The 13,632-nt window shown below is 42.3% G+C and overlaps 1 protein-coding gene across 2 annotated transcripts; it reads right to left on the reverse strand.

The window, feature by feature from the left end:
- Positions 1-57: 57 nt before the first annotated feature.
- agbl5 (AGBL carboxypeptidase 5) lies at positions 58-12,801 on the reverse strand. 2 transcript variants are annotated; one of them, XM_062044915.1, is made up of 16 exons: positions 12,427-12,801; positions 11,886-12,185; positions 10,218-10,389; positions 9,980-10,146; positions 9,723-9,900; positions 9,473-9,651; positions 8,195-8,726; positions 7,934-8,103; positions 7,730-7,865; positions 7,436-7,650; positions 7,171-7,361; positions 6,874-7,077; positions 2,200-2,336; positions 2,073-2,125; positions 1,061-1,155; positions 58-908 (listed from the first exon to the last, which is right to left on the reverse strand). In XM_062044915.1, the coding sequence occupies exons 2-16, from the start codon at positions 12,104-12,106 to the stop codon at positions 832-834; spliced, it is 2,727 nt and encodes a 908-aa protein (XP_061900899.1). In that variant the 5' UTR covers positions 12,107-12,185; positions 12,427-12,801; the 3' UTR covers positions 58-831. The 2 variants fall into 2 exon arrangements, with proteins under 2 accessions (XP_061900899.1, XP_061900900.1); XM_062044916.1 differs by having other exon boundaries at positions 59-908; positions 6,874-7,056; positions 12,427-12,799.
- Between the last annotated feature and the right edge of the window lie 831 nt (positions 12,802-13,632).

Genomic DNA, 13,632 nt, shown 5'->3' on the forward strand with positions numbered 1-13,632 from the left:
AAACATTAAAAATAACGACCCAAAGTTTGCCTTTACAAAATATTTTTATGGAATATTAAACACTTATGGTCCACAGGGCAATTATACTTAGTCGTGTTTGTACTCAACCGTGAAACATCTTCACATTTAGTCACAAGACAAAAAGTGACTTTAAATTCATAAATAAATGAAATAAATAAAATAAAATATGCAAACATGCGCTATTGTGACATATAAGTAATTTGTGTACGCGTGCCATACAAGACCACACAAAACATTAAAAATGACGACCCAAAGTTGGCCTTTACAAAATATTTTTATGGAATAATAAACACTTATGGTCCACAGGGCAATTATACTTAGTTGTGTTTGTACTCAACCGTGAAACATCTTCACATTTAGTCACAAGACAAAAAGTGACTTTAAATTCATAACAAACGTATTGGCAACAAAACACACAACCTGGAGAATAATAAGATACACCAGTGAGGTGGACAAGGTGCTATGGTGCTCATCAGTCAGAAGAAATAGAATGCAGGAGGGGTAATGTAGATATGAGGGTGTCAGTTTTGTATTTTGGGAGGTGAAGCAGCCGAACAGAAAACAACCGCAACAACAAGATAGTATTGTCTTGCTGCTTGCTCATGTTCTCTTTAGTGAAGGCACTTAAACCTCTAGCAACAAGAAGTGCATGCCTGAAGAACATTTATTGAATACAAATAATGTACTATACATTAATCCCACGGGCCACTTCATAAGCACAATTTAATGTTGAAATGTTTCAAAAAATGTGTCTTTCATACATCCCGTTGAATTGCACAGGTATACCCCATTGAAGACGTCACAGGGTTGCTATTTCACAACATGGGTGTTGGCTGTGGTCCTCATGGGGGCTTTGCAGGTCTGTGGCTTGGCTCGCTCTTCATCATCTGAATAATTGTTTTTCCAAAACAAATAATTTCAAACCCAATTTATGCAGATGAATTGTGGGAGTTAAAAGGCACAGTACAATACATTTTTTGCCAGCCATCACGTTAAACTATTAGCTTGTAGCTTTATGTATAATAAAATGAAACTGTACCTTGGAGGATTACATTTGAGCGAGTCTTGCTGTGGCTTTCAGATGACCCTGTCTTACGGTTGGAGACCTTGCCCACGCGTGGCTGCAGCTCACACCTTTAAAGGCGACACATTATTGTGTATTGAGTGACTACACGTGCGTACAAAGATGTCTAAACTATTATCAAGTAGTGCTGTCAAAAAAAACGAGTTAACTCGTGATTAATCACAAAAATATCGCTTTGACCATGTAAAAATGCAGATTAATCACAATTTATTTTGACCGCACATGCTCTTCACCTTGACTGCGTATGGTTACCTGAAAAGTGGCGTGGGTTGTTGTATGGTGATACGGTCATTGCATACACCAGTGCAAATATGAGTAAGGGGGCTTGTTTGCCCAATGGCAAATTTTGCTTCACAATACACAGAGGCAGGATTTAAAATAAATAAATGTTAGACATTTTTGATCAAACAAATGATGTGCATTCAACTAAAACATAAAAAAAATTAATGTATGACATTCTGACAACTAAATTGCGTTTGTGTAAGTATTGGCTTTTTTAAAGTTAGTTTAAATTATGCAAGCAATTAATACAATGCGAATAATCACGATTAATCAAAAGTATCACCACTCGGAAATAAAAAAATACATCCATTAATTGACAGCACAAGTTTTTGTCACTACAAGCCTGTGAGTGCTTATCGATGGGAAGGACATTCTGCTCGTAAGAGTGAGATGTGCTTTCATGTTAGTTTCCAAAGTGTCCAATAAGACCAGAAAAATTCTCCATGTTCCACGAGTCTTTTATTATTTTTTTAAGACATCTAGAGGGGTGTATATACTCCCCAAATATAGCGACAAAGTCTGTTGGAAACACAAATTACCGGCTACCTTTATTCTCTGGCAGATCAGTGCATATGAGGCGTGCTAAGTGGTATGCCACAATTAAATGAGTGTTTGGGAGACACTGCATTAATTAGTAAACAATTTGTATTAAAAAGCTGACTATGAGATAAAATGTTGGACTCACTTTGTCAATGTGACAGAGGCCAGGATGTGCTCGGGCCCCCAGTCTTTAGTGGTCTGTAATAGATGGGGAAAAATCAGTAAGAACTCACTAGAAACAAGACAGTGCATAGTTGGCGAAGGAAGCACACCCCCATGGCACGATGGCTCGGGTTGGGGTTAGAATTTCGTCCCCCTCGTCCCCCTCCGCTGGGGCGTGCGGCAAAAGGTGTTTTGGCCCAGGCGGCCGTAGCGGGCGCGCCTGCCTTAAAGTCTGGACATCGCAGGCCTGCGAAGCACACAAGTGGAACATACAAAGCAAGGATGGGTGATAAAGGAAAGACTACGAGAGGCAACAAATGTTTCACAAACACATTAGTCTTTATTTAAGAGCGTCAGGAAAAAGGCACAACTGTCATACGATATCTGCTCCCATTTGATACCAGCAATCAAAATTCAGTGAGAAAACACTTTTTGAAGTGTGTTTTTTAAAATGTAGTGTCATTTTCATGCTTGTTATCCAGCGTTTAAAAAAGCCAGACCGTGGTAGCTACGGAGTCTGTCTGCAAAAAAATGAGCCTTTTAATCCAAATACAAAACACACATTCAACAGTAGACACCCAAGTAAAACCACCAATGACAACACGACATTGAGGCAACGTTGAAACATTACTCGACTAACAGTGCAAATGAAATCTGCGGTTCTGAAACAGAAACAGCATCACAACTCCATGATGCATCTTGTAAGGACCACAAGCTAAAGCAATCACATTGAAACCAGAGAGAATATACAAATGAACCAGTTACAGAAACCAATTTCTTTAGCCAAGCTTTTTGAAACCAAATGTGCATGTTGACAACATTGGAACCAAAACCACTGGAATGACAAAGCTTCAAAACAATTCCTGATGTTGGTGTTAAATATATTTTAAACATTCAGGAAATGGAGGCACAATGTAACTGCTGAAAACTATTAATACTGTAATACTGTATACATTTTATTAAAATTGAACACCTCTGACAGTGTCGTTCAAAACTGATAACTACTGTATTATCTTTTGTAAAGGCAGATTTTTAAAATCATTATGCATGTGTGCCTAATAAACTGACTAGTCTATGGTAATTTCAATGTAGCATTTAAAAGACAACAGCTGCTTTGCTATAAAAGCTTGTATTGATTGTCATGTGCTAGTTAGCTACTAATAAAGAACATGGTTATTGTCCTATTACAGTGGTTCTTAACCTTGTTGGAGGTACCGAACCCTACCAGTTTCATATGCACATTCACGAACCCTTCTTTAGTGAAAAATAAAAAAAATATTTTTTCAAATTCAAGACAAAGTTATGATTTTTTTACTGGTGCACAAAATGAACCGTGCATGAACATCACTTTGTTCAAAGAACAAAACCAACACAGTGAATGAACTCACAACAAATTACACACCTGCAAATCAGTTTGACTTCTGCTGTTGCCGTATCCATAATATGCCGATAGAGAGAAGTTTTTATGTACACGATGAGTTGGGTGTGTCTTGACCTCCGCGACGGAGGCTCCACCGAACCCCGAGGCCGACTCACCGAACCCCGAGGGTTCGATCGAACCCAGGTTAAGAACCACTGTCCTATTACAATAGTAGAACTAGGGGTGTCCCGATACAACTTTATTAGAGCCTTTATTGGCCGAGACCGATATATTATCCAACAAAATATTAACAAGAATCATACACTTATTATTTTGTAGTGTGGAATGTTAGAAAATGTTCGATAAAGTGAAATTACTAAAACAGAGAACAATGGTAGGTATAAAAATACTAACTTATTATTGAACATATGAAATGGACTTAAGCTGTTATGATGCAGAAAATTAAATGATGCAGACACATTTGTTACTGGATACTTTCTAGTACACTTCTGTTTTGGAGACTTGTGTAAGCAATAGAGGTGGGAATCTTCGGGCCCCTCATAATATGATTGTGATTCAGGGGCTATGATTTGATTATGAATCCATTTATTTATATCAGGGGTGTCCAAAGTGCGGCCAGGGGGCCATTTGCGGCCCACAGCTAATTGTTTACCAGCCCGCCACACATTCTGGAAATACTATTGTAAAAATAAAAAAGAACATTAAAAAAGTGTAATGAGGTGAAATCTAATGAGACAAAGTTGCAATTTTGACACAAAAGCTGCCATGCAGGCTGTTTTTCTTTTGTCTTTCTTAATTTGTCTTTTTTTGCCATTGCTCAAAAAAAAAAAAAAAAAATCCATGTTATAATGAATTATTTTCAGGGCTCCAATTACTTAAAATATTTCACTTTAAAATGTTTTATGTGGCAAATATTGCATATATTGTGTAGTAGCCATATAAAATCATCAAAGTTTTCCTTGACAAAAGCGCATAAAACAAACAAAATAGTTCCAGCATAAAATCGACAGATATATCTGAAGTTGATCTCGTAGCTTAAGTGTTGAAAGTAAAAGAAAAACCTAATAAAAATGTATCACTTTATGAGTGGGGCACCTTTTGGATCCCAAATATATTTAGTGATTTTTTATTTATTTTCACTGTGATTACTCAAAAATATGAAATAATTAAAATCAATGGTGTCCTGCATTATTGATCTTTTAGGGCTCTAATTACTAAATACTGCATATTTCAGTTGGCTCTAATTACTAAATACTGCATATTTCAGTTTCACTATAAAAAACTAAGTTGTTTTTGACAGAAAAGCCATAAAAGATTTTTTTTAATTTGTATTACTTTATATCAACTTGAAGTTGATAGAGATTTACTGTAAGCGATAATTTAAAAAAAATAAAAATCTGACTTATTTTTAACATTTTAATGACTGAGACCCTTTATGGTCCCCGGGACCCCTAAAGGTAAAATAAATAAAAAATGCATATATTTTGTTATGGTTTGAAAATGAAAAATATCAAAATGGCCCCCACATGCTTTAATTTTTCCGTGTGCGGCCCTCAGTGGAAAAAGTTTGGACACCCCTGATTTATACATACCGTACTGTATATAATTATTAAATTGTATATTATTATACTGTTAATATATCATATTATATATCCTCAACGTTTTACATTTAATTATTATTAATAATAATTTGTCTACAAGGCTCCTCCTTAGGCTACTGACGTATGCAAGCAATGCGTAATTTTCGGTTTTTGGATGTTAGTGCACAGCTGTGCGCACAAATGTATATGTATGGAAGACTAGATACGCGAGAACTGTACTAGCCTGCGAAGTGAAAACATAAATAAAAGACCCCACTTGGCAAACAGACATCCTTGATTTAAGTTGGTAGGCCTTCTAAAACCAAAGAATGTTCAGACACTTTGGCCCCAGTCGCCATAAACATGCGGCTTAAAGACGTGTGTTGTCTCTGTGCTCATTCATATCTGTGGCTGTCAGACGTGTTGCCATAATGTGTGGATATATAATTGTCTCTTCTGACTTAATAAGCCATCTGCTAATTTCCTCTTCTTCGCTGGTTACTCTGTTGTAACGCAGTTCCTATTATCCTACTGTTGAGGTGTACAAAGCATTTATTATTTTTTTATTTCCCTAATTCACATTTAAACAAACTAGTTTAGTGCCATGGCTAGCATAGCTTATTCTCTCCTCCGTGTGTGTCCGTACTAACCCCACAAACTTTAAAAGAATGTGAGCTAATGGTTCTCCCATGGTTAATCCCAAACCTACAATGAATGCTTAGAAAACACTAGCATTAATGCTGCATTTTAGAACTGTCTGTATTACTTTATTTAACATATGTAAATTGATTTTTAGACATTTTTCTATCGATTCATGAATCACCCACGTTCTAATCGTGATGCATCTGAGAATCAATCATTTTTCCACCTGTAATTACTTGATACTTGTTAACTGTTTTGGACTGCAATAGTATTCAGTTAAGGACACCTACTGTATGTCTCGCTTGTGTGCTATTGTGTGCTTGGCTGTCGTGTAGCTGCTAGCCTATAGTAGTCTATAGCCTAAAATATTTACATTTGGTAACTGACTTGACTAAACAAGAAAAGAGCAACCTTGTGTGTTTACTGGAGGACATTTAGATGTTGAACACGCCGCAGGACTGCTTGAATCTGAGATTTTAGATGCAAGCTGTTTGTTTTTTTTCGCGACATCGCATCGATATTAATATCAGATCCAGACACCCCTGAGTGAAAAAATATAGTAGATCAACCGCCTTTTTGCATTGTTGCATTCAGTAAGCTGTAATAAAAGTGGTTTGATGGCAATGTATCCAGCAGAGGATGCTGTCTGACAAGTCAATTCCCTCAACGTTTATAAGCAGGAAGATGTGATATTACATAACTGCATGTTTTGTAAGTACAACACTATTTGCTGAATTTAAAATGTGTTTAATAAGTGTAAAAGTCATATTCTTGTGGTTAGAGTATTAAAAGAGGTAAGGGTGCATCATTTCGACTTTTGCGGGTGGTCTTGGAAAGTACCCCCTGCAAATAGCGGTGATCTACTGAAGTTAGCACCATTAATGGATTGCTTGCATTCAAGTACACACACACACACACACACACACACACACACACACACACACACACACACACACACACACACACACACACACACACACACATGTGCATTGGTTCCCGATAAAATTAAAACAACCCTAAGACAGGTCAGTCCTGCTTCTCCCCAGCATGGGCATCAGCAGCAGGCAGTGGTGCCGCCTGGAGGAGCCGCGGGCTAAACTTGGAGAGCAGCCTGGAGCGAGGGAGTGCCTGTAAGGAGGGGAGGAGGGCGGACAGGCTGGTGGGCTGGAGGGAGTACACACCTGCCATACTGATTGAGGCCGGGAGAGGACAGGAGCCCGCTACGCACGCCGACAATGAAGACGAGGAGGAGGAAGGGGGTGAGGAAGGTGGAGGATGAGCGAGGGTGGGTGTGTGACTGTTGCTTGGGGAACACAGGACAGCACGTTGGTGAGGCGGGCGTCGCTTTTCTGGAGGTTTAGCATCTACGGAGATAGATACACCTGCTAAGAAACATGCGGGACTCATAGTTGAGGGTGGCGTGGTCATGCTTGTAAGGATTATTCACGCAACAGCAGAAGAGACAAACGGCGACTCACCCCGCACAGACCCGTGGGACTTGTGGCTGCCATGCCCGCTGTGGCTCTGAGTGTTCGCCCTTGGTGGTGGGCACCTGAAAGTAAAGCTGGGCGAGTTGTGCATCTTCGGGGAGGGCGTCAGGCTGCTGCTGCTCTGGCTGTTGCAGCGAACGCGACTGAAGGTGCCCTCGGGTGTCGAGCAGCTCAGACCGCTGACCGCCATCACCAACACAGAAGTGAAAAAATGTCCTAAAACGCACGCAGTTTTTTTGGGGGGTCAACTCACTTGTTGAAGGTCTTTGGCGGAGACACTTTACTGTTAGGGTTCGTCTTTGGCGCCGGTTGGGAAGGTGGGTTGGCGGTCTGGACATTGGTGCTGCGGACATGCCTTAGGACCCACGCCCGCAGGTTACCGAGGCAGCTGTGCTCAGACAGAACCAGACGCGGCCACGGGTTGCACTCGGCCATGTCCAACGCCGAGATCGCCACAGCGCGTCCCACCTGGTACCATCGACCAGTTTTCAGACCTCTTACCCGCCTCAAAGCATGCAAACTTCAACAAAATGAAAACTATTCTGACCTGTTCGAATATTTCTGGCGTGTATTTGGGAGGGAATGTGGGCGTGGGCGGGGGCGTGGCCCTCCCGTTGTCATGGCAAGCTGCTGGGATGGCGGTCAGAGCTTTCCCTGTGTTGTAGTTGCACTCCAAGGTGTAGCTAGTGGCGAGCAAAAAAACATAATGAGTGATTTAATGATGAGCTTGTGTCCAGTGACCGCCTCTCACCTGTGAAGAAGTCCGATGGCTTTGTGGACGGCCACTCGCCCGCTGCCTTCCTTCGACTGACCGTCACGTTTGTCCCGTGCGTACATGTTTTTCTCCGAAAAGTTGCAACCAACAAAGTCAAAATGCGGCGAATTGATGGCGATCAGCTTTGGGTACAACATGTTCTCCACCTAGACGCACAGGAAGCATAAGTTTCACTTCCTCCTTCCGAAGAACCGCCCCCATTGGTAACAGCGCTACTGCATACAAACGTGACTTCACCTGCTGACTCTCGTCAGGAAGATTGTTTCCATACATGAAGCAGCCCCGCTTGGAGGCGTGGCCGTGCAAGTCCACATAGTAGGCCACGCCCCCCTGCTCCGGTGGAATTAATTCCTGCTCCTCCTCGTCCTGTGGCTGCAGTCGCGCCAGTCGTTCTAGTGGCGGCACGGCGACCGTCTCAGAAGAGCCGGACAAGCTGCCGAGGTCTTCCTTCGTTACCTCATCTTTGGCCGCCCAACTGTTTTCCTCCGTTGCCATGGCGACCTCAGGCTGGGCCGCATTCGCGTCCTTCTCTGTGTTGCGCTGGTTCAGGCTGACTTCCAAGGCGGTGAGAGGAGGAGTTTGGGACTGGACGGCAACCTCGCTCTGGAAGGGCGGGTCCTGGCCAGTGGGGGCGATGGACTGTGTGCTGTACACACGGTTGTGTACGTGATGGTACAGCAGCAGCGTTTTGGCGGCGTAGATAGACGGGTGCAGCTCAGGGCTGGGATTCAAGTACTGTCTGTTCAGGTTCACACCTCGAGAGTCCGTCCTACACATTAGGAGCAAAAAATGTGCACACTCTTAAACATTTTATGCGAACAGTGGCCTCTGCTCTAATAGATGCTGTGCCTCAAATAATGTCTGTCCGCTTAACTAAATTCACTTTTTCACTTTTATAAAAACCAGCATAATCTCTTAATTAATTAAAAAAAAAAAAGTAATTATTATATAATTAATAATTATATTAAAAACATTTTTTTTGTAGAATTATCACTTTTGTCATTTTTTATGACAATCTTTTCTCCTATCAAATTGCATAATTGTATACTTGTAAAATTAGTTAGTGTAAAATTAAAATTGCCTGGTATTTAAAAAAAAAAAATCTAAAATAACCACAGTATACATTTTTGTGGGGTGTAAACTCAACTTTTTTCAATTTTGTTTTGAGCTGATGTGTGTTTGGAACTGGGGGTGGGGTTAGGGTTGGAACAATCTTTTAATAATCCTGGCTTTTTTTCCAGGCAAAACAATCTACTTTTCATAAAAAAGTTGTGTTGAAAGTACGGCTTTGTCGTAAAATTCCAAAACATGCTAATTTTTCTGTTATATTATGACTTCCATCCATCCGTTTTCTACCGCTTGTCCTATCTCAGCTGCATTCGGGCGGAAGGCGGTACACCCTGGACAAGTTGCCACCTCATCACAGGGCCATTCTTGTGAAATAAAAATAAACTTGCACCCTTTTGACTAACAAAATATGGCAACTTTTTGGTAAGATTAGGACTCCAGACTGACCTGTAGTGTCCTCTCATGACACCGTCGGGGTTGAGCATGGGGATGAGCTTGAAAACAAACATGTTACGCAGCGCGTGGGCTCGCGGGTCGTCTTTCCGTAGGATGAAGCTGAGGAAGCCGTTGAAGACAAACGAGGCGGGGGTTTCACCCGGGTGCACGCGACTGCTCAGGAAGAACACCTGCAAAGGCGCCATGTCCCGTTATAGTACTCTCTTTGGCTGACACCGTAGGAAAATGTGTGAAGATTTACTTTTTTTTCAGCAAAGTGATGAGGCCGCGGGGAGTCGGCATCTGGGAACAGCTGAGGCAGACGAGGCTCTCGCTCGTCCTGCATCCCGCTGCAGTTGGTCACAGTGAGCAGGTCCACCCTGTTGCCATCCAGGGAGCGGCACAGCAACTCCCTGTGATAGTACACGTTGTCGGCGGGGCTGAGGGTGATAGCCAGTCCAGTAATCAGGGCGACGATGGCGGCTAACAACCAAACCCCTGCGCTTGCGGTCATCTTACCTACTGGGGCAGAGCTCAGTGGTGTTCTGGCAGCTTGTATCCAAATGCTGCAGCATCTCCTGGCACTCTGTGTACGAGAACGGGAAGCAGAAGGAGAAGAAAGTGGTGGCTCCTCGCACATCCGGCAGCCGGTGCGCGAAGGATAGCATGAACTGGTTACGGACAATCTGAGAAGCAAAAATATGTTAGAACACAGTGCAGGCCAAAGTATTGGTGGAGCCACTGAACGTTTGCATACCTCAGTGGTCGGTCTGTCGCGGACCCTCTCCCACCTGTTCTTACCAGGTAAAGTGCGTACCAGGGGAGCCATGCCTTGACTGTAGAGCTTCCTCTGATTGTTCATGTTCATCACGTTGATCTTCAGCAGCTTGCCAGGTGCAATACCTTGCACGCTGAAGTAAAACCAGGACCTGAAACGCAAAAAAATGTTTAGATCATTTGCTCATTTTTTTACAGAGCCCCTAAAGGGACATGGATGTTTTGCGAGATCTCGCAAAAAGTTTTTTTCCTATGTCAGTGAACCGGAAGTGAAACAGACACAGCGATGGTGGAGCGGGAGCCTACCCATCATCTGTGCTCTGTTGTGGGACCATAATACGATTTGATGTATTTATATGTTAGTTAGGCCAATACTAAAATATAAATCAAACTTCTCCCATGGATGATGGGTAGGCTCCGCCATCGCTTTGTCTGTTTCACTTCTGGGACGCTACAAAATACACCCCCGCTACCACCAAACCCCGCCCCCCCCCCACACACACACCTTGTAGCCTCCCGGAAGAGTTAGTGCTGCAAAGGATTCTGGGTATTTGTTCTGTTGTGTTTATGTTGTGTTACGGTGCGGATGTTTTCCCGAAATGTGTTTGTCATTCTTGTTTGGTGTGGGTTCACAGTGTGGCGTATATTTATAACAATGTTAAAGTTGTTTATACCGCTACCCTCAGTGTAACCTGTATCGCTATTGATCAAGTATGCATTGCATTCGCTTGTGTGTGCGTGCAGAAGCCGCACATATTTTGTAACTGTGCCAGCGCTCGTTGGACTGGATGAAAAGCGGACGTGACGATTTTAAGGAGGGGCACTGAAATTTGGGAGTCTCCCGGGAGGGTTGGCAAGTATGAGAATTAGAGGTGAATGCAGTGCTACCGCGGCACCGCCGCTGTATATAACCGACGGGCCAGCTCTAGTGTTAACTTGATATCGCCTCAAGGGCCAAGTGAAATTACACGGCGGGCCAAATTTGATACCCATGCTTTAGGGGCTCTGTATTTAGTTGCTGAACAGTACAACCTTTCTTTACAAATTGTTGCTTGTTCCCACTCAAAATATTTTTTTTCCTTTGTGAAATGACTTGTCTATATAAAATGATGGTTTTATTCTTGTGAAATACTATGAATAGTTACACCCTGATATTATTATTGGATAATCACAATTTAGTAAGAAGTTGTAAGAAAAATATGTTTGGGCTACAGTTTATGATTGGGGGTGTTTAAGACTGTGTTGGTATTGACTCACCAAACATCACACGAATATGAAATCATTCAGTTTATTAGAGAAATGGTTGTTTAGCTCTCTGGTTAAAGACACCAGTTAGTTAGTAATATACAGTATATGTAAATATTGTGTTAGAAACAATTAATCAGGGTTGAGCTGGGATTTGGGACTGGAGTTACCCCTGACTCAAAAAACTACCCAACACCGATCCTAACCCACCTCCATTTGGACCACCAAACAAACTCAAATAATGAAACCAACCATCTTTTACAGAGAAGATCTGTATACTGTAGCTCAGTGGTTAAAGATGCAGGTTCTTGGTGTAAGAGTCCTGGGGTTTTGTGATTAATTACATGTGTTTACTTTCAGTATGGCCGTGTGTTGTACAAAAGAATCAAATAGTGTTCATCACCTGTTGCCGTTCTCGTGTTCTGTGCCACCACAGTCCGGCTGCGTCCAAACGTTGAATTCAAAGTCCGGGATGTTTGGTGCCGACGCGGACCCCCCAGGGGTAGCCACGGTGGTGGCATCAGGAGTGGGGCTGGGAGTGGTCTTGGTCACCCTCTCCACACGGGCCAGGTTGCCCGAGTCAAACTTGGAGCTGAAGACGATACTGCCGAAGCGAACCTCCATGGCAATGGCTCCTCTTTGTCACCCCCACCCTGCCTTTAGAGGGGCTTACTCAGTGTTACGCTGTGGCGTCTCATAGACCCTACATGAACACAACGGCATGAGGAAAGGTCAGAGGTCACAGCACACCTGAACACTCAGCTGCAGAACACAGACAACATCGACCCACTGACGAACAACAACCAAACGGTACAATTTCACATTTTTATCAATACATTTTCTGAGCTGTCAATCATCACACATATATAAATGCAACGTGCGTGACCGATCATGTTTACATAGTTGGCCCACAGGAAACAACAATGGCAGTACAAACAGCTGACCCAGAAAACAGGCGCAGACATCCGCTTCTTTGTCACATCCACCGGACTGGAGGCTCGGTTTAGAAAGGAATAATCAAAATAATCTACATCGATGCTTCCTGCGATGATGGTTTGTTGAGTTTACATGACGTCACTGTTAACAGGCGTACAGTTAGCGTTCGCTGTTCGGAAAAGGGACAACAATGTACGTCCTGTCCTCGTCACATCGCTGCTGGGTTGAAGAGCAAATAATTCCTCAATTCGACGACCAATTGTGCGTTTTCACGATTGTGCCGTCAATCTCTACCAATCGATATCCGTGTGTTTGTTGTCGTCGTCCTTGTTTTAACTCTTCACTTGGTCGCGCCTCCTGCCGCGTTCACGGACGTCCTGTAAAAAGCACGACTCTGCGCTGTGGCGTTCGGACGCACAAATACTCAAAGGGGTACCGATCGTCGAACGCATTTTAAATGTGTGTCCTTACCTTTGTCCTATCCGGAGACAGAATGGAGAGACGTCTCCTGTCAAGAAGCCTACATTTACACAGCTCGGCGTGATGTGGTGTCGTACGCTTATGATTCACAAACGCTACATGTCAAAAAACGTCATTTTGTCGCGCGCAGGCCTGCACGTACAACAGGGCATGCTAGTTACCATAGCAACAAGGTGATGCTTTACAACGCACCCTCGCCCCTATTGATGAACGTTTCAACAGTCATTAGTTCATCGAACACATTTACAATGCATGGAGACTGAAGTCAATTTCAATTATTTTTATATGAACACTAAGGCTGTGGATTTTCAATTCAATTGTTTTTGCAGCTCTTAAAATATGAATATAATTGTTTTCTCAGTTAAAATTGCGTCTTGGAATATCAGGCTTTTTTGGGTGAAATGATGTCTAGTCTAGCAATATTATATCGACTTTTCATAATGTCATATTTTAGTCAAATAATGAAATGCATCTTGAATTTAAAAGGCTTACATCTTTTTGGGTGGGAAACTACTCTTTTTCTGTGAATATTATCAGGCATTTTTGAAGGAAACTGCATCTATTGTGACATCCGTTGTCTCTTTTTTGTCAAATAAATAAAATAAAAAATATAATAAAAAATTGAAATAAAAAAAAAGTGGATGTGACCGGAGGTGGCAGTTGGGTGCCTGCTCATGTAGGAGTTGTGGGGATACCGAAGTAAACATGGAGATGAACCACAGTGAAGAACATAA

Source organism: Entelurus aequoreus, linkage group LG04, assembly GCF_033978785.1.
Source record: "Entelurus aequoreus isolate RoL-2023_Sb linkage group LG04, RoL_Eaeq_v1.1, whole genome shotgun sequence".
NCBI classification, from domain to species: Eukaryota; Metazoa; Chordata; class Actinopteri; order Syngnathiformes; family Syngnathidae; genus Entelurus; species Entelurus aequoreus.